Here is a 26,214-nt window from a genome sequence, read left to right as displayed (position 1 = left end):
TTCTTGTTCCGATTTTAGGGATAGAATGATGATCAAAATAACTGTTTTAGACTAATTTATCTACTATTAAGTATTTGCAAGTATTGACCAGTCTTTATGTTGAGCGGTGTAACACACATCTGATTGTTAGTATGTAAAGTCGTTTTTTTACCTTTTGTTGACGTGTTTCTCCTTGGACAGTCATCATTTTTTAAGTTCCAATTGAACTCTTCCACTGACAATTTTTCATTTTTAGCATTTATCAAATTTTAATATGTAAAATGATGTAGGTCTCCGAGTTAGAATTAAACTATAAATAGCGTTATAATTTAACTTCATTTCCCAAAGAACAATATCTAGCATAGAGTTTTAAATGAATGATTTGAAACGTAATAAAGGATTCTTATATCCAATTTACTGAGACTCAATTTTATCTTTAACTAAATAGAGACGGCAGACAATTTAATTCACCACTTATGTAAAAATATATATGTAAATATAACATCACTTTATAAAGGTGTTTTGTCTTATTTGTAGGATTAAGGATATACGTATAGTTAAGATATTGTTATATTATAAATCTTGCCGATGCAGTTAAGTAGTGCGTTCGGACACGTTGTTCCATAAATGTTAAAAAAAACTAAACTTCGTGAACATTTTTTTTTTTATTTTAACAAAATAACACATGAAAACTAATAACTGTACATGGTGTAACAGAACAATAATAAAATCTTTGAGGTTGGTTGATATCTGATGAAATGCCTGAAGTGTTTTTAAAACATGAAATGATAACTCTCTGACTCGAAAAGCAGAGCTACTAATGCTTCAACCTGACTTGTCTATCTTCTTGTTGCTTTTCTCTCAATGATATAACGTATTACTGAAACTTCTTTTGTTCGACGTTGGTAACATCTTTATACATGTTATATTTCTAGCATTAGTTGCATTCTGTACAATCAGAATTTTAAGGAACTGAATGTTGAAGCTCTTCTTGATGTTCTATAACGTTTTTTTTCGTAATGGCTTTTCGCATGCATCTGTTCGTAACATGTGTAATTAGAACACAGTTTAAACCGAACGCATGCATGCACTTCCCTTCAACCGTTGTCGTCCACCTGAAATAAGGAGTGAGTTTCATTATCTGTAACACCTATGTCTATCCGGTCTGTACTGCAACGGATTGGTTCCATTTCTTCGTTAGCATTTGCAGTAGATTCCGTCATATTGTAGTCACCGACATCAGGGATTTCCTTTATTGAATGCTGGAATTTACGTATTACTGGAAAATAATATCAATATAATTAGGTAAAATAGTGTTATGACAAACTAAGGATGCTCTCAACAATGTATACAACGAGTTATACTTAAATCTTGTGTACAAACATAATAAGATAAAAGATGTTTTTTGTATGAACTAAAATCTAATCACATCTAAGTGGAAAAATAACACTATTTTCGCTTATTTATTTCATAATTTTTGCGAAATATGTGTGATCACAGTCCAGTGAAAGAACCACATAGTACCGAAAAATTTAAAACCGCATTATAACCATATGGGCCGGGAAATAATAGCCGAATCTGCACATAGACCACTTTGTCCGACAGAGTATTTTAAGTGTTGTAAATAATTTATTAAACAGTATCATAATTTAAGTTTGGTCAATTTGTTGATTTAACACTATTATTGTTGTAACGAATCACAATATATAAGTAATTATATAGTAGTGCTATTATAAAGTAAACCAACAAAACATTGCATTTTACAACAAAATGACTATTTAGAAATAAACAGGATTTAATAAAAGGTACTTCATTTTTGTGCAAGGGATAGATCATGCAATACCACATGTTGTATTCATGTAACTCATTTTTCTAAATTGATATTATGTATTATTATGCTTAAGTCAAAAGAGAAAACTCGATTTTCTTCTTTGTTATACCTAATTTACCGTAGATATTTGTTAAACATGTTAACAGTGGCATCGTTGTATTTTCAGATTTATTTGCATGTTTGTTTGAATTTTTCAATTAGTTGTGTTGAATTTCTGTGAATTATGTTAACGCATCTTTGGTTGGTCAATGAAAATTATCCTAACTACAACTAAGTATGTTTAGTTGGGTTGCTTTCAAAATATATATTGGAACTATAAAAATCTGTCATACATGTGAAAGGATTAGTAAGCTATAAAACACGACGAAACTAACCATTATCGTCGATCATATACATATGAAGTCAGGAATATAACAGGTGTTTTCTTGTCATTATGTTGATTTGATTGTGTCAGGTTTGATAACCCTCCATTTTGAATTTGTCGTGGAGCTTAGTTTTCTATAATATTTTTCTTTTGTTTACCTTTGGTCAGGAAAGAAAAATATAGTCGAAAGATACCAGAGTGACATTTAACTTTGACCCTCAATGATTCTTTTGTCTTTATGAGGCGTTGTGTTAAAAGGAAATATTTGTGACTCTTTAATTCAAATATGCTTTTTTACTCAGTCGTTTAAGAACTTGACAGAAGAAAAATACTTCTCCTTTTGATACACCTGTAAATCAAGTTTGATCTGAACAGCTCTTCAAAAACTAACAATACATTAATCAGTTAATTTCGGAGTTTGAGTCAGTTTTAGACTTATCTATTGAGGGAAATTCAAGACTTCCAAACTGTTCAGAGTCAATTAAAATCTGTTCAGTAGTTTCAGGAATTTTCTGAAAAACGACTAAATGTATTCTATTGACTTCAAGAAAATGACTGAATAGTACTGACATAACCGCAATGGATATTTTTCTTTCAATTGGACAAAAAATTAAACTTACTGATTTTATTGTTCAGACTTTTAAGTGGATGTTAAGTTCATAATGACCGTTTATAAGACTGAGTGTTTTTCTCTACTTGTCTTTTGTACGATTGTTTTTCAAAATATGATCTCGTATTATTAATCAATGAACAATAAAAGTAAGCAGAAATGCCACCTTAAAATTACTCACCGAATTTACATATACCATATGCTATAATTCCAAAACCGCTGAGACATAATACTGCAATTCCAACAACAACTGCGATAGATTTCAGATCGTTTTTGTCTGAAAACAAGTTAATGAATTATTAAAAACTTACTCCAAAAAAAAAAAATCCGTTGCTCATTCTTTTTTTAAATTCAATTACCGTATGAGAGTTGCCTTATGATTATACTATTATTGCCATATTTCTCATTAAAATAAATTGAAATCAAAATTGAAATGATAAGATATTACACCTCCCTGTTGGTTTATTTCAAATTCTTTAGTAGTATTGATATTGTATTAGACCAAAGTTTGTAAGGTATTATGTATTTAACGTATTAAAGCATTTTTTTAAAATATAGAACAGCTTAATAACATCTTAACCTACTGTCATCAATGGAGATGTAATTTGAATATTTATGATTGGCATGCAATTTTCGACTCTAAATTCGTTGAATGATCAACATTCACAACGTATACCGAATTGTTCAAAATAGTTAGATAAGTACATTATAGAAAATTGAAGCGCTATTAACCTACATAACAATTATACAGTTGTCTACTCTTAACCTTTGTTTTTTCAACTATCGTTCTGGTACAAATATATAAAACATTTCTTTTGTCACAGAACGTTTACAATTTTCATGACCTATCAGTGTTAAACCGTTCATTTATATATACACTTCGAGATAAAATTGACTTTTTGCATTTAAAACACCATACCTTCAGTACAGAAATTAATCGTCGTTTCTATAGGGATATAATGGTGTGATCCAACTGTACAACTCAAATTGAGACTCCCTTTGCAGCTTAAGTGGTCAATTTCATATATCTGGTATATCCTTACTTCAAATATTTTAAAGTAATCACCATGCTCGTACGTGGTTGCGTAGTCAGAAATATTCAGTGGCATCACACTTTCCTTAAACGATATAATACATTAACTTAAATAACAGTTGCACCATATAGTCACGAAATTAATCTCTAATTATGACTTTAGAATAACGCAACGAATGGTTTATTCTTATCAGGAAATGCGTGCTCTGATAACGCAAACTGATCATTATTCGAGCAATTTGATCTTTTTTGTTTCCTGATTTTCGACACAGAGTGTCTTTTTATATACATAATATACATTCAGGCAAAGGTCAGATTTTTTATGATGAAAATAGTTGTCTTTTGGAAACAAAATTTTTGATAACGTGTAGAACAAACAAAGCACATTGCTCAACATTTATCTGCTTTCTACTTTTCTGAATTTTCTACTTTTGTGGAGAATGTTTTAATTTGGATATGATATATCCATTATTGTGGTATCCTTGCATTAAACCAAAATACATAGTTTCAATAAAATAACAACATTTGCGTAACAAATACCTGATAACCAGATAAAATAAAATTAGATTATTTGAATAATATGAATTCTCCTGGGCAGTATATCATACTAATCGGATTTTCTAAACTTATGTTTTTTTTCTAAAGAAGTACCCGCAAACAATGTTGGAAAATACTTGTTTTGAATTACTGTTTTTACAAATAGAACTACACGCAAAATTGAAACTATAATAAAATCATGAATATTGATATACACAATATGACATTATGTGATGTGTTGTATTTGTACAAGCGTTGAACACAAACAGACACAAATCGAAACTTGATGAGATCTTTCGCGTGTTTCGTAGGAAATATAAATAGGATTCATATAAACCTTGCAAATATTTTAACATGTACACTCCTACATGTTTAGGAATAGACCTCTCAGTTGTAGTCTTTATTTTGGCATGTGATGCAAATAATGTTACAGTTTCTTCATATGTATAAACAATCCATTTCTCTTTAGCTACGGCGATACATTATCATGTACTCATGGATTCAGCATGGCACTTTTTGTTTTTGCGATTATATCAGATCTTCAAAATTGTATTAGATTTCTACATTTTGGTCACGAACATGTTGGAAGAGAAATTACTGGTCGAATTACATGCTTTCAAGACGGGGAAAGACATATTTTAAAACGTTTTTCGATTTATATATTTTTTTTCTATACAAATGTTCATCTACTTTGAAATCATTAATATTGTAGAAAAAAAGAGATAAATGCACTGTTTTTTCAATTTTCATTTCAAAGTCGTACGCAAAGTTTTACCAAAAATGTTACAAAAATGAAATAAAATACCAAAATCTGTGACAAAGCACATTTACTACTCTTTGGTTTTTACTATTCTTAACACATAGACCTACACACCTACACACATATTTTTCATAAAGTTTCACTAAGTATTACCTGATACGAAATCACACATGTAGGTAAAGGGAAAACCTGCATTAATATGTCCACCTGAACTTTGCTCTCTTTTGTCACAATGTCGTCTTTTTCTAAATACGGTGGGTCTGAATCAATACAAAATATGGAAGAATAAAAAATACATTACGAGAACAAAAAAAGAAATATGTATTGTTCTTTGAGTAAAAGTGTCGTCTAGAAATAATTATTATGGCACTTTTTAAAGTATGTACATGTAAGAAGGTTTTTAAATTCTTTTTTTTCCTCCCGTTTCATCTTTTTCACTTTTTTTGAGAACAATTGTTGCTTCTTGATTTCGAAGTTTTTAAAAGATTTTGATTCATTAAATTGACTTTAAGTTAGTACTATGTTTAGATATACATATACATAAATTACATAGTATATGTAAATATTGTGACTTTTCAGGAGCTTGAATTGATCATTTAGTAAGATATTCATCACTCAAATCATATAAAAAGCGGTGATGATCTTCATACATATCCTGATTTGTGCTTGACTGACACGCTGAGTACATACCTTATTTCAGATTATCTAATCAAATGAAGCCAGAATACATATGTTCCGTGTTATTTGTCTAACGTGAATTTGCTGGATTAAACCAACACTTACAAATGAACTCTAAACTGTCCAACTCTAGCATTTTTGTATATTGATGTAATCCACAAACGCAAGTGTATTTGCAGTTGGCGTCATCAAACGTGAAGTTCTTTATCATCAAATCAAAATAAAAACTAGTAGACTGGACCACCATTTCATACTTGTTTCGATTTGCCGTATAATCTTCCGAGCACAGCAAATCATAGCTTGGACCTCCAATCCATTGCTTACTTGAGTGAGGTGAACAGGTTTGGCCATTACAGGTGAGTGACGTTTCTTTACCATATATAACAGATTTAGTTTTGACATCCCATTTGACTGAAATGTAACAGGTATAATTTGATATGATTTATCCAATCTAAAATCACAACAAATTACTGTATACCGCAAAAATTGAATCTCATATGAAGCGAATAAACACTATCAAACTGTTAACGTAATTAAAGAGCGAAATCTGGGAATAAGAATAATGCTTCAGTTCATATTTTGATATCGAGGAAAAAAAATACCTAAATACTTAATAATATCTATACATATATACATATATACGTATTAGCGTGTTTAAGTTATATTCTTAGACATTTATATAATTTTAGTTCAGTAACTGTATCAGTTTACTTTCACAAACTGATCCACGCTTAAATAGATTGAATGTTGATTGTTGCTATTTTTAGACAATATATATACATATATACATATATAGATTTACATTCATGAATTGCTTTTAACAAATGAGAATTATCTTTTGTTTGTTTATTAGTTCTTAATAAGCTGCGTAGCGTTATTTAATCAGCAATAGGTTGGAATCATTACATATATGGTGACTGCAATATATAAAAAAATTCTTCGCATTTGCTTTTTGAATTAAAAGAAAAAAATTATTACATGTATATGTTCTATCTAAAATATCATTTTACATTACTTTTAAGAAGATATAATTTACATCTGATTTCTAGGGTTTGTCCTTTAGTGCACATAAGTTATCTGCTGTTGGTTTTGGAATCTACGTGTGTGGTATTAAGTATTTAAAAATCCCCATGTAACTATAATGATATGCAACACATAGCCATGTGGCATACCACGGAGTTAAAGTTTGAGATAAAGTTCGGAAAAAAATTGTTAGAGTTGCTTTTCGAAATCACGTTCGTATTTTGCTCTTAGTTCGTTAATGTTAAAATTAAACTCTAAATAGAAAAGAAGAATTTGGAAGCGCATACTCGAAAATATTTTGTCAAGCCATACCAAAGTGAGTATTTAGATGATACAATTTAATAACCGAGATAGAAAAATATCAATACTCTTAAAGAATAAGTATAGTTTGAAATTGCTGTGTTGAATAAGAAATGCAAATGTGTCTTTGTTCATTGTTCATTGGCACATAAAAAGCTCTTGAGTAAACAAATAACGTACTTTGGTTTAGAATCGTAGTTTGTCGATTCTATCTCATATTTACATAAAAAGTAATCATATTGAACATAGGCCAAGGGTACTAGATATTTCCTGTCATCATGGTAGTTATGAAATAAAAGACCACTTATTTCTAGTTGTTCGTGATATTTATTTATGCGGTGATAAATTCAGGTTATCTTTCTGATCAATGCTAAGTTATTGACGTCGGCATGGTCGGCGCCGTGGGAACAGCTGTTATGTTTATATTTGTCTAGAGAACTTGAACATCTGTGACGTGTTATTCAATAAATGATTCATTGTGTATCTGTAGTTTTATAACAGAGGCTCTAAAAAGAAGCACGATCAATTCAAACCAGGCTTACTACTAGGAAACAGGTTAAGTCTTAGGAATGCATTGAAATAGAACACAATACATACATGTATTCAAAAAAATATGAAGCGGTAAAAATCTTAATATATTTCAATTTAAAATATACAGTTGAAGTATTGATTGCGAATACAGTCGTCATTAATGTATAAAGTTTGATTGTATACCATGTTTAAGTTTTAAGTAATTATTAAAGGATAAATCCTAATTAATTATAAAGAGAGACAATATATGTTAAATAAATAGTCCAGATTAGCAATGTCTGAGTTCAATATAAAAAAGAAGATGTGATATGATTACAAATTAGACAACTCTCAACATTAGACCAAAATGACTCAAACATTAACAACTGTAGGCCACCGTACGGCCTTCAACAACGAGCAAATCCCTTACCGCATAGTCGGGTATAAAAGGCCCCAAATGACAATATAAATCAATTCAAACGAGAAAACAAACGGCCTAATTTATGTACAAAAAACGAACGAAAAATAAATTAGTAACACATCAACAAACGACAATCACTGAATTACAACCTCCTGACTTGGGACAGGCACATACATACAGTAAGAGGTGGAGTTAAACATGTTAGTGGGATCCCAACCCCCTTAACCTTCGACAGTGGTGTAACAGTTTAACATAAAAGCGAACTATAAAAATGAGTAAAGAATGGCATAACTCCTCAGATGGTAACAAATAGAAATACACGTAACAAAAGCAAAGTAAAAAGTAGCCGGGAACTTGTATATCAAACAACAAAAAGACCCAAAATACTGATCTGCGCGTACTCGCAGTTACTCACAGCTTGTTCAAAGCCACTAATTATACAACTAATAAAAAAAATCATGGATCTAAGACTAAAGACTCTATTTTGATACAGTAGCATTTTTAAGACTGATTAGCTTTTAACTAAAAATCAGTTGTATCTAATTTTCATAACCTCTGCAGAAATAATAACACATTCTGTTTTTAACGAATTTGATTAAACATAAGGATCTTGCACAGTCAGTTCTATTTTATCAAATATGTAACACATAAACAAACGACAACTACTGAATTAAAGGCTCCAGACTTGGGACAGGCACATACATATAGAATGTGGCGGGGTTACTCATGTTAGCGTCACTACAGACATAGGGATATCAAACGAGTTGTGATATATAAACACCGTAAGATGGTGTAAAAGGAACATCCCCATCAAAAAGGGAAAATTAACAATAAGGAACAAAAAATCAAGACTATTTTAGATGTCATGCGTACAACATTAAAACTTGACTTCCAACGGTATATCATTTAGACTAAACATTTAAGAAGAACAGCATTTAGACTAGTAAAGTTTGCGAGAGTTAAGCCGAGAGAAATTGGCAGATTGCTTAATGCAAACTGTGTTAATGCTGACCAGTAACGCACTAAGATAATCCGTTTTAAGGTAGATTCATGGTATTCAGCCATCTTGGATACTACAATCACAGTACAAAATCGGTCTAGTCATTTGCCCAAATCAGCAAGTTTGGAAACAGATTTGCAATTTAATAGTTAGACTGTTTATTTATATAAAGACAATTTGCTAATTTATTGTATTATTCAAAATATTTTAACAAATATCAACCTTTTTGGTTTTTAAAATCATTTTTTTCAAATGAGTCATTTAAGGGAGGATAACTCTTTTAGCACAATATTTATACTGGGCTAATAGGGAATTTTTTTATTTTTACTTGTGGCAAGAAAACAAGTTCAGTGACACCATGTTTTCTTTTTATTTTCTTAAAACATATTATAAAACCTATCTTCTCGCAATTCATTTCAAAATTCTATCTCATAGAAATTTTTTTATGCACTGTTATGTGTTTTTTCATGAACAAACTAACCAAATTTAGGCAATGTTCAAAGACTCATAGCTTGCAAAATAGCACGGTGACCATACTTTTTATTATATTTTTGAAAAAAGCATAGGAAAATCTTCATTTTGTCAAATTAACAGAAAATTCTGTCTCAAAAACATTTACTTATGATCTACCTTAAACAAACGTTCTTTAGATTACAGAGAACTACAAATTTTAATTTGCGAAAAGAAACATACCTTAGCATTTCGTAGACACATGCCTTTCTTTGTTTTGTGTAACAATGGATAAGTCGTTCAATAGTCATAAATCGATTAAGCGAAAAGAAATCCGGGTTACGAATAAAACTTAGGGAACAGCTACAACGGAACACCAGAAACACTGAACAGCAAACAAAACCAAACACCAACTTCCATAGCAACGGACTACTTGATAACAATTTACATATTCCTGAATTGGAACAAGACAATTTAGGAAAAAATGGTTGGCTGAACCTGGTTTTATGGCTAGTCAAAATTCCCTCTTATAGGGTCAAATTAAAAATACCACTAAAATTACAACATTTCCTGACAAGAATACATTACCAAAAACTGCATCTCATCAATGGTATAAAGCATAACTTCTACGTACAATGAACCATGAAATCATTTAGTTTTTCTAACTTAACTTCAAGAAAGAGATTTGGAACAAATACAAAGCAGCAAACAAAAAATCTGAACCTGGTTTTTCAGAAATTCGAAAAAATAATCCTTCACAATTTTAAACTTCTTTTGACTACTATGTAAATCAATTTCAAAAGAAATTAGGGGCATACATATATTACAAGACAATTATTCAAAATTAAAGTTTTTGACGATAAAGAATTTTTGTAAGCTCCCAGCACCAATTAGATGCCAAAGAACGAGAACTTTATCGTAATACAATCAAATATAGGTCGACATACGGTATTCAACAACGCATGTTATTGAATAATGCAACAAGAAAGAGCACTTATGTTCGAAGTTGTTTTAACGCATCAAAACTATTTTAAGAATTAAAAAAGAATAACTTTAGAACCATGATATGTAGCCATTGATTTCAAACAATGTAAAGTTCTTTGTATTTTTAATGGACTATCTTTTGCATTTAAAGGAGTAGGTCCGGTAAGGACTCTTTTTGGCCTCAAATTTCAGTTTCATCTGACGAAAGATTTTGACCACTTTTTAAACACTTAAGTGTCTATTTCACTTGATTCAATTAGTTTTTGTGAAAGATTTTAACTAATTTAGTCATTAAAAACGATCCGATTCAAGCTCAAATATGAGAAATCTCTAAAATATGCCAAAAAAACGTCACTTTTCAGATGGTTTTTGTCAAAAATGAAAGTGGCCGCATCCGTGTTCATCCACAACCTTTATATATGTTATGTATTATCATAAAATACAACTTACATTTCAATATTAAGGATGAACACGAATGCGGCCACTTTCGTTTTACACAGAAACTGTCTAAAATTTAACTAAAATGATAGAATTTTGAAGATTTCAGTAATTTCGCATGACTTAATGGTGCTACAACCCGATATATGTGCATTGTATTGTCAAAAACAGCCCATATTTATGTAGCAGAAGCATTCAACTGTACAATAAATAACTAAAAGTTTACATTTTAACAATTTTGTAAAACTGTTATATTTTGGGGCCAAAAAGGGGTCTTACCGGACCTACTCCTTTAATTTTCATTTAAAAATCTTGTTTTTGTTTTATTGAGTTGTGTTTTCCATCTCATGAGTCATGAGGAATCATGAGTTACTTCTAGAGATGATAACAAGTAGAACAAGAAAGGCCTGATAGAGTTATTTCTACTGAAAACAAAGCTATTTGTTGGCAATCCTTTAACATACTACAGTTGAGGTTAAATAGCAATTATATATATTAAGTAGTCAACACAAATCGACGGCATGTCTATTGCGGAAACACTCATAAGAATTGTATTGTCTTTACACTTCACGATACGACAGAAAATTATTTATTAAATGAAACATTATTACCTTTGGTCTTACGTATTTCAGCTATGAATTAATATAACATTTATTTACAGGTGTTAGATATTCAAATTTACTATATCATTATACATTCAGCATATATCTACATGGTCAAATTTGTTTGCATATTACCTTAAAATAATGAAATTATATGTTTACATATTATTCGTATAGCAGTACTTCCATTTCAAGACCATCGTACAACAGCAAAGGGATCTTGTTTTATAGTTAAATAAATTGATATGAGATAATCACGATGAAAAGCTGCACCCTTACTTGATGTGTCTGATGCGGCAATGAACTGACAGAGACTGACTATATACATCGTGATAGTGGTACACATATCTGAAAATATACAGAAACTGAAGAAAATAATTAGATCTAAACAAAAGTTAAAGGTAGAAATCTACTTTGTTTAGGGATATCATACCGCATATTTTATAAATACTGAGCTACCAGGTAAGACCTAGTACACATAACCCATAAGTTAAAAATAAGGTCAGATATCATAATTTATTTATAAGTTGTATTTAGCTTGAACTAGCTTTTCTATAACTGCGAGCGCTTTAATATCGGTATGCTGTTTTTCTATTTGTCATTTTTTAAATGTTCTTTTGTACTTCGCTTCTATCTGATATTTAAGTCCCTTTCCAATTAACTTAACAGTTATGTCGTGCTGTAACAACACTTTCCCAGATTCAGAAGAGAATTGAGCACTGGGAAACGTGACAATCCTCGTCAGTAATTAGATGGTTTTCAAATGTGGTGTTATATGTCGAATTGGGCCTCTGTATACTTCTATTATCAAGGTCATTTGGTCTCTGTCAGATCTTTGACTTAATTATACTTCAAGTTAGAATGCCATAACTTGATTGGCTGATACGAGGGTGTTAATTTACTCTATTATATGACTGAGAGAATGACAATTGTTTTGAATGGTACACTCTAGGCTAGACCAATCAAAAATCGATAATTTAAAGGACAATGAACGCGTCTGGCGTATATACTAAATTTAGTCCTGGTATCTATGAGGAGTTTATTTGAACGTACATCCAGTTATTAAATACAATGATAAAATTTCACGTTTTGGGTCAGATTTTATTATTAGACTGTCAAATTAAAATAAAATTATCTTGCTTAACTTTTGTTATTTTTTTCTAATACCTGTAACATTCTTATGTACGTGACGTCATAGAAATCTGTAAAAAAAACTATAATAGAAGGACATTCAGTATAATGAATAAAATAACACATAGCTGACAGGATGATAGAGCAGATTGGTACCCCTCGAAAAGGCAATGTCAACCTTGGCTTCGCCGCGGTTGACAATAATTTCACGGGGTAACAATCTACTCTATCACCCTCTCGGCTAAGTGTTATTAATACAATATTATATAATTGTTGATTCATTGTGAGGATAAAAAAAAAGGCAAACTATTTTCTGAACAAACTTCATTTCTGTTGATCTTATTGCTAAACATTTTGCTCTGTCGAAAACATTTTTCAAAGCAAAAGGCAACCATTATGAATAACAATGGCAATTTCTTCTTTAAAAGAGGATAGACTGTTAATTGCGTTAGGCATGTTTAAGATCTTGTATTGTTAATCAGGTTTATGTCTTATGTTTGCAGTTTCGTCTTTTATTGAAGTTGATCATGGGAAACATATGAAAACTTCTCACAAACCATTATGGATGGACAATAATTCTGAGAAGTAGCCGTTAAATGGTTTCATTCATTTTTCATTTGTTTTCATATTGTACATGTATTGCTGGTAGTGTTTTTGCTGTTAACAGTTTGTTTTTCTTTCTTATTTAGTTTTAAGGGTACTAGGCTAAGATTATCTGTTTAGGATAAGAACATTAATGATGTATACAATTGTTGACGGAATATTCAGAATTTATGTTTAACTTTCAAAGGGACTATCATATACAGCATTACTATAGTATTAATGAATGGGTGTTTTTATAATGGCCCTGTTATATGTCCAAGGTCTGTAATAATGGTCGAGGAAGTCTGTAATGGTCCGAGGAAACGCCGAGGGCTATTACAGACATCCGAGGCCATTATTACTGACCGAGGACATATAACAGGGCCATTATCAAAACACCCATTTCTTAATACATTTATTAACCAACTGACCAAAAGTGTATGTGTTGCTGCTAACTTGATGTACGGTCTTACTCTTTTAATGACAGTTTAGTTTGAACAAAATAATGTGTACTTCACCATTAAAGCTTTAAATATATCAAATATCCAAGATATTAAGTTGAAAGAGATATGTGTTAAAAAACAGGATGAACAGTGATCCCTTTATATGGTTCTTTAATGTTATTTGCTGGTTACTAAATTAAATAAAATACAAAAAGGTATTATACTCTTTACAACTTAGTTTTATTAACTTTATTAAAAACCCTAACAAGGCTTAATACAAACAAACTGGGCATTAATACAGGGCCATTACAGAAAAACAGGGCCATTACAGAAAAAACAGGGCCATTACAGAAAAACAGGGCCATTACAGAAAAAACAGGGCCATTACAGAAAAACAGGGCTACTACAGAAAAAAACAGGGCCATTACAGAAAAACAGGGCCATTACAGAAAATCTGTAATTTTTGATAAACAGTCACTTTTGGCAATAATGCACTTAGTTGGTTAATAATGATGTATACAGAAATATCGAGGGTATCACACATATTACGGAAAAATGATTTTGTTTTGTTATCGTGTTCATGTATCTATGTATAACTAGTCTTACTTTTTCTACTCGAAATGAGGACATAGTAAGAATATAAATTATACGGTTTTTTTTGGAGACCATTTCACTTATCTAAATATTGATAGATATTTTCAGTTTAATAGGCGGGTTTAATATTCTTTAGAATTGATTGGCATTTTTAAGAAAAGCTTTCACTTAATAATACAGGGGTACTTAAAATAACTGTGATCTATATCACCACTAGCAGTATAATAACGCTAACCTTTTTAACATTTAACAAAACACAAATGTCATTCTTTCGAATTACGTGATGTTGTTTCATTTTTGTATTTGTGATCTAGTTACAGAGTAAACAATAATGACTTTCTTATTGTTTAAATCTGTCCTGTAGGAACAAGAAAGACGATCCAGTCGGGGACACTAATACGGGTATTTCACCTCTATAGATATAACAGTATCTAATAAATATAATGATAATGAAAGGTCGTTGTCATGTTTGTTAATGTTAAGGTCATCCACCATATCCCTTGACATGATTAAGTCAGCTAAATTTAACTTTGGTACACGCTATTATTCAAATGATTACTTGCATGACTTGTGAAGTTCTGTACTTTTTACACGAGTAAGACAATTATTGCGGGTCAAGTGATTTTGCAAACAGTAATTAGAACTAATCGTTTAAAATGTATAGATATAATGCGGCAATATTTACGGCTTCGGTCAAAAATACAATGACATGTTTTAAAGCATATAGTTTGTTTTGATAAAATACGAATGAAAGATAAGTTTGTGCCATCCTAACAGTTTTCACGAAATTTGTTTGTCATCGGCAAGTTATTTTTTCGGTACTACAAACTTTCCCTTAAAGCTCAATGATATTTATATAACCCTGGATTAACATGGTGTATACACAGCTGTTTCCAAACTCAACATGGATTCGTGATACAACAAAACGTTAAATATTTAGATTCCAAAAAAGAAATTGCATTGAAACTTGAGCAATATTTGTTAGGACAAACATACTATTGTGCCGGGTATATAAGTTTGAAGCCTTTATGATGAAGTTTCCGTCTCAATGAAATCTCATTCTGGAATAATTTCAAAACATTTATAATAAGTGGAAAATTTGAATGAATTTAAAAAATATTATAATCAAACTTATCTCTGTGAAACAAAAAATTGTATTTATAATAAACAGTTTTTGAGTAATGAAATTGTATAACAAATTAAGTCAGTCTCACTAGCCAAAATATTATGAAAATGGATGAATGGTACAATGTTATAAAATGTTTTTATATTAACACCTATTTTTTTTAACATGTTTAAGTTAATTTTTTTAGTGAAAGTATGATTAAAACTAATCATTGTTTAACTGGGTGTTTTTGCATGATATTAGCAAAAATGGGTAACAAATGAGAAGATAGTTGAAATTGGGTATTTTCAAACGACCGTAGCAAAAAAAAGTCCACCAATTATTTTTTACCGTCATATTAACCCAAAAATCAGGTTAAGAAAAAAAGTTTAATTTTCTGGAAATTTCTGGATTAACATAGGTTTAAATTGTAAATCCTGAATGAACTTAGATTCGTAATGGGTTGCAAATACCTTCAATGACCATGAGAAAAGATATTAATGTACTAGCAAGTGAATGTTCGATATACGTGAGGTATACGACAACATAAGTCAGAGTAGAAGTCATATGTATGATACATGCAAGTATGTTGCGATTATTAACTTAATATAAGCGTTGAAATTATATTTTAAAGAAGAAGAATTCTCCAGTGACAAAAGTGGTAAATTTAAGGTACTATGTACACTACAGCATTAAAACGTAGAACGGATAAAGCAACATATTATAAAATCAAAAAAAAAACTGTCACAACATGCATTCAAAATGTATTGCATACAGAAAGGAACTATTACAGATTGCTTATATATGGAATTTATAAGGCGATTATTTCATTTACTATCACCGGATACAAATATTCTCATTCCCTCGAGCAAAGTTCATCTCAGCTAAAATGTCATACTTGATTTAGATTCATTTATGTCATATAGCGCCAAACATTGCATCGTATTTACGCATCCATTGCTTTCAAATATTGTTGTAATAAGCGCTTATGATGAGCCAGAAAAGATTTTCGGACGAGCAACATTTTTTATCTCATTGATACATTAATTTATCTATGGGTTTTTAATCGACAACATTGAATAACTTCAACTAGTTTTACAATAACAATGACAACTTTAGTGTCATTTCAACTGTCTAATAGAAATCCCTACCGATATACATACGATACTTTTAGAAGAGTGATAATCATCTTATAAACAAATCATCATACAAAGATTGTTTGGCCAAAAAACAAATGAATCTCGTGAAATATTTAGGCAAAATCATATTAGTTAAAACTAAATTTCGTATTTGAATGATTGTTCTTCAAAAAGGTAGAACTAATCTATAGAGGTTGAGCCCCTGTATGGTGTAAGCTTAACAAAAATACGTGCATAGTGTAATGGTATATTGCATATGGTGCATGATAGAAGGTGTAAGATAGGGTGTATGGTGTAAGGGGAATAGTGTAATGAAGTAAAGTGGAATCATATATGGTTTACGACATTTACAGCCGATTGCATTGAGTGTGTAGGTAAGGATAATATCTTTGGTTCGCTTGCTTTCTAGTTGAACCGTGAAGTCATTATTATGTAAGGTATACTCTCTTCTTTAAGAAGTAACCTGCTCCTACGAATGCTTTCTGTTGACATTAAATTGCTTTAAGACGTATGGTGCAAAGGTATAACGTGTATGATGTAATGGCACAGTGTGTATGGTGTAATGGTGTATTGTGAAAGGTGTAAGGGTGGAATGGTGTATGGTGAATGGTGTAATAGTGAAATGGTGTAAGTTGTTAGTTGGAAGTTTACACCACCAAAGGACTGTAACGCTCCTGATTGGATTGTACATTGTTCCATAAATAATTGATTAGCTATGACAAATAAAGAACAAATAAATTTTGTGTTTTTAAGTATCTTCTTTATCATGTTTAGTGTAATAAAAAATACATGCAACATTAATACCCCCAAATTGCTGCGAACAGTTTTCAACTCGAAACATGATTTTTGTCAATTAATGGCCCTTTTAATAATGAAAGCAATTGTCATGTGTTCAAATCTTTCTTTTATAAAATACAACCGATTTAGCTCTCTGGACAGAGAAAGTTCAAATAAGAATTGGAACGTTAGCCAAACTGTCTCTTTTTGTGTTCGATGTAACTTAACAGATTTTCTATTAAGCAAGAGTATTTGCCTAGTGGTTCAGGAAATAAATTTACCTCCCTTAACTAGTATTTTCTTCCTGAACATAAATTTTGATTTATTTGAAACGTTATAATAATTTATATCTACTTTGGAGACATAAGGTTGATAAAGATGTACATCCAGGAACGACTTGTTTCCTTAGTATGGAAGAAAGGTTAAAAAGAAGCGACATATACATATACGATACTTACTGATATTGCAAGGTGTTAGCCAGCAAATTGCAAATTGCCGTTTCCAAATATCACCACGTGGAGGTCCCTTACTTAGAAATTCTTCTTTAAGCTCTATGAAATATAAAGAAAATGTGCCTTAAAAGTACGAAGAAAAAAAACCCCATTACTTTATCTAATGACACAATGAATTCATTTGGTCGGGTTGTTGACTCTTTGACACATTCTTCATTTCCATTTTCAATTTTATCATTAAGCAAACAGTGTTTTAAGACGTATATAGGACCATTATCATCTCTTTCGATACCTTACAAAATTCGAAGGTATAATTTATTAACACTAAGGAATACACAATCACAGTATTGAATTTGAAAAATTGTAATCACTCAAAACTATCAAGAAATAACTAATTTTTGAAGGCAATTAAATGCACAATTTGAAATTCTTATAAAATCGAACTGCCTTGTTTTGAGGACTTCAGACAGCACATCATATTGGTATAATCACTATATAATGGGACAAGGGAACATACCTTAAAAATCTTTTATTATTACCATGAATGTTGCCGATAGAAGACTACAAGGTAAAATAGGTTTCATGACAAGCGTGACCATCGAAATCAACGAATTAAACATCGAACAATTGATGCACTTGACTATCTCTTATCTATATTTGAAATCAATAGTAGACATCAATTAGTTTGTATTCTTGGTCAATTACCAGTTAGTAAAAATACATGATATTGTCATTGAATGTGACACAATCTTGTTTTCAGCGCACTTCATGAATTTACCCGTACAAAAGCTTGTATTCACCAGACTAGGAATCATTGATCTTATCAACTTATCTAGCATTTTGAATGACTCTACCATTCATAACTAAATACCACACCTTTTTCTAAATTAAGAAACCAACCATTATTTCGTATACATACAAACAACCCTATCAAAATTTATTATTTAATTCTAATGTAACGTGCTTCTTTCGCTTTGTGAATAAACCCATGCTCTAAATCCAATAAAATTTGTTTGCACATGCAAGTTGACTACTGTAAAATAATGATTTTATCACATTGGCATGTATTTAATATTTTTCATTAACTTAAATTACTTCTAAACTCTTAAATGACGCACATGTTGTTACTAATTTATTTATTATCACTGAAATGTGTTGCATTTCGAAATTGACAAATTTGATCTAGATACTACAACCGCCCATGTTGGCTGTTCAAAACTCCTCTCTCTGAAAAATCACAGTGCCAGTCGTTTGCTTCTTTTTAAATAAAAAAAAAGGTTCATGTAAGAGCCTCACAAACGCTCTGCACTTATACTCATCGAACATAGAAATTACCTTAATTGTCCTTATCAGAATCGGACTAATTGGTGAAAACTATACTTTATTGTTTCGCTCGGGCAAAATAATCACGAATTTCATACCTACCCATGTTAAAACTACGATCAAGTAAAGCTAGCTTAATTAAACATCAGTTACAGAAGACTTCAGTGTTAAATAACACTTATTTAACTTGAGAATGTGAATCGTCAAATTTAAGAAGCGATTCATGCAATCATGTTAATACGGGAGACCTCGATATCGTTGAAGACTGAGAGATGAAAACTTTTAAAACAGGAAAAAAATTTCGTCCTCCGTCTAAAAACATGGATTTGTAAAAGTGTCGTGAAGTATTTTTGTCTATTATCGTATCGTAAAAATTGGTGTAAACGGGAAAATCTGATAAGTATCTGTTTATTTCTTTTTTAAATAAATGTATGAATAGTGTGGATAAAATATGCATACAACATTTAAAAACAAATTAGAAATTAATACAAAGCTAAATCTTAAGAATGAAATTATATATCCTTCTACATTTAAGTCTGTGCAGTTCACAGAGAGTCATGTAGTAAAAAAACATAGCATACACACATCTTATCTTAAGTTATCTGCTGAACTGTACATTTCAGGTGTCAACCTAGGTTACCTAGATTACACAACAAATTTCGTGATATACCATTTAATCTCGGTGTGGTCTGCAACTAGTATTTCGGTGCGATTAACTAGTCCCTCGACTTCTATCAAAGAACGTTGCGTTAATCTCTGTTATGAAGCACATGACAAAAGCGGAACTTACTATTCATTTGACTTTCATATCTTTAAAATTAACTTCAACATAACCTTATATTGAGTTTTTCTATTGCATTAAACGAATTATTTTCTATTATATGTCATTTGGTATCAGATTAAGAATGTACTTAAAAGATATATCTGTATTTTCATTCCAGTACCGAATAAACATAACCGTTATAACCTTATGGACTATAAGCCCCAGCCTAAACTAATAACGTTGCATTCTTTAAATGATATATATATATATATATATATATATAGAGTCTATACGAATCTACCAACCAGTAAACTTAATAGGTATTGGATCATCAAAATTGACAATACTACACAAACAGGAAACTTATATGAGTCTGAAAGATTGTGTAACAATACCGATAAATAGATGGAAAACAAAACACTAAAAAGTGTTGAATATTATTGCACAAAGATGGAAAAACTGAACAGATGATATAAATTATACAAAAAGATGGAAAAACTGAACAGATGATATAAATTATACAATAATTATTGTATAATTTATATCATCTGTTCAGTTTTTCCATCTTTGTGCAATGATCTTCAACACTTTTTAGTGTTTTGTTTTCCATCTATTTATCGGTATTGTTACACAATCTTTCAGACTCATATATATATATATATATATATATATATATATATATATATATATATATATATATATCAATTATTGGCGTAAAAGTCAGCATTTCGTGCGTAAAAATGACCACCAAAGTAGGCACGGGGTTTAACTATGCATTTCCCTGCATACTTAAACTGTAGCGATATATTTCTCTATGAAAAACTTATTTGTTCATTGAATTACGGTATTTATCTTAAAGGCTTTTACATTATCTTCCACATGCACCAAAAATTAGCTCAATTGCGTTTATTTTCGTGAAATGCCGACACTTCGAAATTTCAAGACGTATATATGATGACTTATGCGCTTGCTTCAAACATATAACTTAAGAGTGCACGGTCTTTAATCATATATTTCTCATTTAAACTGATATATATATTGCTTTTTATTTATGAAATAGATAAAGTGTAAAATACCTTAATTTTTGGTTAAATTATATAAAGCCAACTTTCTTAGTTAAAAAGATATATTTAATAAACCGATATATACGCCTCGTTAAAAGGGTTTTCTTTTCTAGCAATGAATCTCACGTGATTAAATACGTCACATGTAATGTGAAGGACATTTGATATCATGTACAGTCTGTAGAAAATGGAAGTTATATATTTTGAGATTTACACTATATTACGAGTTTATCAAGGTATGAAAATTCCAAATAGGATTTTATTTGTATTATTTGTTTATTGTCAGTATAATAGATATAATAGATAGGTATTAAATGCATTTAGTTGTTATTTTTGGCTAGATGAGCTCTTGACCTACTTAACGTAATAAATAACAATAGCTTATTTACATTTAAATTTATCACAGACCCTGGCGGATCTAGAAATTTTCATAAAGTAGGGGCCCTCTCTAGTCAACTTTCAATGATTCCACAGTGGCGGATTCAAAAGCGGTAAGATTTTGTGTTCCCTATATAATCCCCCCTTTTTTGTCCTGGGTTGGGAACCCCTTTTTAAAATGGTTTGATCCGCCTGTGTTCCCTTAATATTTAACCACTTTTCAGAAATAGAACCCTGCGCCCCCTTAAATCTACCTCTGGGCTCTGGGTTATATCTCCAATTGAGGTCATATTAGAGAAATCAGGTGTACAAACACCAAAGTAGGCACGGGGTTTAAGTATGCATTTCCCTCTATACATAAACTGTAACGATATATTTTTATATATGTATTGCTTTTTATTTATGAAATAGATAAAGTGTAAGATACCTTAATTTTTTGTTTAAATTAAGTAAAACCAACTTTCTTAGTTTAAAAAGATATATTTAATAAACCGATATACGCCTCGTTAAAAGTTTTTTTTTATAGCAATGAATCTCACGTGATTAAATACGTTATTACAATGATTTTTATAGTTGTTACAATAATGAAACAATAATGACACAAATCATAAACATGAATTTAACTATTTCTTAGATGTTAATCTACAACCAGATCAGAGCCATATACATAAAAAGGCACAACAATATATTTATTAGCTAGATGAGCTGTTGACCTACTTAACGTAATAAATAACAATAGCTTATTTAGATTTAAATTTATCACAGACCCTGGCGGATCTAGAAATTTTCATAAAGTAGGGGCCCTCTCTAGTCATTATTCAGTGATTCCACAGTGGCGGATTCAAAAGCGGTAAGATTGTGTGTTCCCTATATAATCCCCCCTTTTTTGTCCTGGGTTAGGAACCCCTTTTTAAAATGGCTTGATCCGCCTGTGTTTCCTTTATATTCAACCAATTTTTCAGAAATAGTTCCCTGCACCCCCTTAAATCTACCTCTGGGCTCTGGGTTATATCTCCAATTGAGGTCATATTAGAGAAATCAGGTGTACAAACACCAAAGTAGGCACGGGGTTTAAGTATGCATTTCCCCTCTATACATAAACTGTAACGATATATAATTATATATATATTGCTTTTTATTTATGAAATAGATAAAGTGTAAGATACCTTAATGTTTTGTTTAAATTAAGTAAAACCAACTTTCTTAGTTTAAAAAGATATATTTAATAAACCGATATACGCCTCGTTAAAAGTTTTTTTTATACGCCCGTCAAAATTTTGACGGGACGTATTATGGTATACAAATGTCTGGTGTCCGTCCGTCTGTCCGTCTGTCCGGCGTAAACATGTCGCACCGTAACTTGAGAACGACTTATCCAAATTTCATGAAACTTAATATAGTTGTTTCTTATGATGGTCAAATGATCTGTATACTTTTTGGTGAAAATAAGATTTAAACTTTTTGAGTTACGGCACTTTGTAACTAAAACAGGGGTGTGCTTTTTTTCACATGTCGCACCGTATCTCAAAAACGTTTCTTGATTATTGCTTAAAACTTTACACACTTCTTAGTTATATTAATCTTAATATCTGTATACTTTTTGGTGATGATTCAAAATTTCTTTTTTGAGTTTTTGAGTATTTTGTTAAAAGGGGGAGGGTTTTTTTACATGTCGCACCGTATCTCAAAAACGATTTATGATTATTGCTTAAAACTTTACACACTTCTTTGTTATATTAATCTAAAGATCTGTATACTTTTTGGTGATGACTCAAAATTTTATTTTTGAGTTATTGAGTATTTTGTTAAAAAGGGGAGGGTTTTTTTTACATGTCGCGCCGTAGCTCAAAAACAATTTATGATTATTGCTTGAAACTGTACACACTTCTTTGTTATACTAATTTAAAGATCTGTATACTTTTTGGTTTGATTCAAAATTTTATTTTAGTGATATTTGTAAAATAAAACAGGGTGGGAAAGGGGGGGGTTCACATGTCCCGCCGTGTCTCAAAAACAATAAATGGTTATTGTTTAAAACTTCCTCAGAAACTATTTATGGTTATTGCATAAAACTTCCACACAAGACGTCGGGCGTAAGCTGTTTATTTTTTTATAGCAATGAATCTCACGTGCTTAAATACGTTATTACAATGATTTTTATAATTGTTACAATAATGAAACAATAATGACACAAATCATAAACATGAATTTAACTATTTCTTAGATGTTAATCTACAACGAGCCATATACATAAAAAGGCACAACAATATATTTATTAGCTAGATGAGCTGTTGACCTACTTAATGTAATAAATAACAATAGCTTATTTAGATTTAAATTTATCACAGACCCGGGCGGATCTAGAAATTTTCATAAAGTAGGGGCCCTCTCTAGTCATTCTTCAGTGATTCCACAGTGGCGGATTCAAAAGCGGTAAGATTTTGTGTTCCCTATATAATCCCCCCTTTTTGTCCTGGGTTAGGAACCCCTTTTTCAAATGGGTTTATCCGTCTGTGTTCCCTTTATATTCCACCAATTGTTCAGAAATAACACCCTGCTCCCCCTTAAATCCACCTCTGGGCTCTGGGTTATATCTCCAATTGAGGTCATATTAATGCAGTTTTCATCACTTATTTTTCAAGATTCATCATAACACAAGTTCTTTATCTAATAATGTATATGGCTGAATCCGCCCCTGTAGAAATTATCTTTCTGAAACACAAAATGCATTTAACTTTTACACATCTAGTGTATGACAGATCTTAAAACTTTTCCAACTGAAGCCAAAAGCCAGAAAACTTTTTATTCTCATAGTGGTGTGAACATGATTGTTGTTCCCATAATACTTGTTCCCCCTGGAACAAGTCTTTGAATGGTAATAAGTTCTTTGGAACAAACATAACATAATTTTATTTCCACCTTCTTAAGATATTTTCCTGGAACTAAAATGTTATATGGTTTCATAATATCTGTTCTTTTAGAGAGAGTGTCGTTTGATTTTTTATACTTGATCACACCTTAGTTGATATTCACCTCACATTTCATTTACCTGGACATGAAGTACATACAAAGAACATGAAGAGTGGGCAAGAAAAGGGGAACGTGAACCCTGGAACACATATTTTTTTTTTAAATCTCCGGACTGACTTTAAATTTAGTCCCTGTTTATTTTTTAATAGACTGTGAGAGAAATCAGGTGTACAAACAAGAAACACGAGGCCGGGATAAGGTACCGGTACTTCATGTATCTCTAACAAATGTAAAATTCAAAAAAAATATTATAACACAAAAAAAAAATTATAAAAAGAGATACTGAAATGTTTTATTTAGTGTATAAAGTGTTTTTTCAAAACTAATATATTTTCTCGTTTCAGCTGAAAGTACCTCTCTAATAACTGTTTATGTGCTGCTTAAAAATATATTGCAGCACTTCACAGTTGCTTGAAAGGTTGAAAATGTCATCATGCAGAAATTAGAGCAGATTCCTCAGATTAAAATCATTGAAAATGGATAGATGCACTGGTCCTGGTGGTATACATCGATACAATTAATCTTAATTACATTTGGAATGAAAATTGTCTTCTTTTTTGTTTTTTTGCACGATAAAACCAATATTTAAAGTGAGTCACTCGTTAAAAGTAATGTTTATCCCATTCTTAAACCAATGCATGTATATCATCAACTTAGTCTTCTGTGCATTTCTAATGCAAAATAAGGCAAAATGTTTGGTCCGATTTGATTCTGTTATTACAAACTTTTTAAACAAATTACTTCCCTTTGTTAATCTGAGACTGGTTCCATACCGGACAATTTGGCTTTTGCCAATGCAAAGTATAATGGATTGAAAATGATGTATCGGCGGTTAAACTAATTTTGTATGAAAAATAATTTCTGATGTCGTAAGTATTTATCTAAACAACAAGAGGGACGAAAGATACCAAAGGGACAGTCAAACTCATAAATCTAAAACAAACTGACAACGCCATGGCTAAAAGTGAAAAAGACAAACAGAAAAACAATAGTACACATGACACAACATAGAAAACTAAAGAATAAACAACACGAACCCCACCAAAAACTAGGGGTGATCTCAGGTGCTCCGGAAGGGTAAGCAGATCCTGCTCCACATGTGGCACCCGTTGTGTTGCTTATGTGATTACAAATCCGGTAAATAGTCTAATTCGGTAGGTCACATTCATGAAAGGGTTATTCCATAACGGTCAACCAACTCGTGATGGCGTCCATAAAATTTACGTAGGGATGATTTCAACTTCACCATTTGGAACTCTTGGTTTAATAGCTTCCTTGTGAGCAGTAACCCTCTGTCAAGAAAATCATGATAGGAAATGCAAGCACGGGAATATCGTTTCAATTGGGAGATATATACCCCGTATGCAGGTGCTGCTGGAATGTTGCTACTTAGAAATGGAAAGTTCACAATTGGAAAGCTGAAATCATCTCTTTTGTCGTAAAGTTTTGTTTTCAACCGACCCTCATTGTCAATTTCTAGATGTAAGTCAAGATATGAAGCCGACTTAACTGTATCTGTAGTATCCTTTATCTCCAATTCGATGGGATAGATGCGTTCCACATAGTCACCAAATTTTGAATTGTTTAGTGAAAGAACGTCATCTTTATAGCGGAAAGTAGAGTTAAAGGATATTGCTAACTTCTTATCTTTCTTCCTAAGAAGTTCCTGCATGAAGTCAGCTTCATAATAATAAAGAAACAAGTCGGCAAGTAGAGGGACACAGTTTGTTCCCATTGGGATGCCGACAGTCTGTTGAAAAACACGTAATCCAAACGTTACAAATATGTTGTCAATCAAGAAATCAAGCATCTTGATAATATAGGTTTCAGAGAATTTTTTGTCTGAATCAGAGTGATTCTTTACAAAGTATGATTTATCCCTCCCTAAGACAAGATACTTGTATCTACGTTGG

General features: G+C 31.1%; 1 protein-coding gene and 1 long non-coding RNA gene across 2 annotated transcripts; one reads left to right on the top strand and one right to left on the bottom strand.

Annotated features, from left to right (window-relative positions):
- Positions 1 to 625: 625 nt before the first annotated feature.
- LOC143075932 (uncharacterized) lies at positions 626 to 17,840 on the bottom strand. The gene is made up of 7 exons (XM_076251513.1): positions 17,750 to 17,840; positions 11,800 to 11,868; positions 5,898 to 6,203; positions 5,268 to 5,374; positions 3,704 to 3,902; positions 2,966 to 3,061; positions 626 to 1,258 (listed from the first exon to the last, which is right to left on the bottom strand). The coding sequence occupies exons 2-7, from the start codon at positions 11,864 to 11,866 to the stop codon at positions 1,077 to 1,079; spliced, it is 957 nt and encodes a 318-aa protein (XP_076107628.1). The 5' UTR covers positions 11,867 to 11,868; positions 17,750 to 17,840; the 3' UTR covers positions 626 to 1,076.
- A 2,671-nt stretch (positions 17,841 to 20,511) lies between these two features.
- On the top strand, positions 20,512 to 24,895 carry LOC143075931 (uncharacterized). Its single transcript, XR_012978473.1, has 2 exons — positions 20,512 to 21,129; positions 24,646 to 24,895. It is a non-coding gene; the product is annotated as an uncharacterized LOC143075931 (long non-coding RNA).
- Positions 24,896 to 26,214: the final 1,319 nt, after the last annotated feature.

The sequence above is a fragment of the Mytilus galloprovincialis genome, chromosome 5 (genome assembly GCF_965363235.1).
Source record: "Mytilus galloprovincialis chromosome 5, xbMytGall1.hap1.1, whole genome shotgun sequence".
Classification (NCBI taxonomy): Eukaryota; Metazoa; Mollusca; class Bivalvia; order Mytilida; family Mytilidae; genus Mytilus; species Mytilus galloprovincialis.
The sequence above is the reverse complement of the archived record's forward strand: the minus strand, read 5'-3'. Positions and strand labels throughout refer to the sequence as shown.

Excerpts from the sequence above, each read along its gene's own strand:
- LOC143075932 (XM_076251513.1), bottom strand. The coding sequence starts at position 11,866 with ATGTGTACCACTATCACGATGTATATAGTCAGTCTCTGTCAGTTCATT. Across the intron at positions 5,375-5,897 it reads GGACAGTTTAGAGTTCATTT|ACCCACCGTATTTAGAAAAA; the intron begins GTAAGTGTTGGT and ends GTATTGATTCAG. Across the intron at positions 3,062-3,703 it reads GATTAATTTCTGTACTGAAG|ACAAAAACGATCTGAAATCT; the intron begins GTATGGTGTTTT and ends ACTTGTTTTCAG.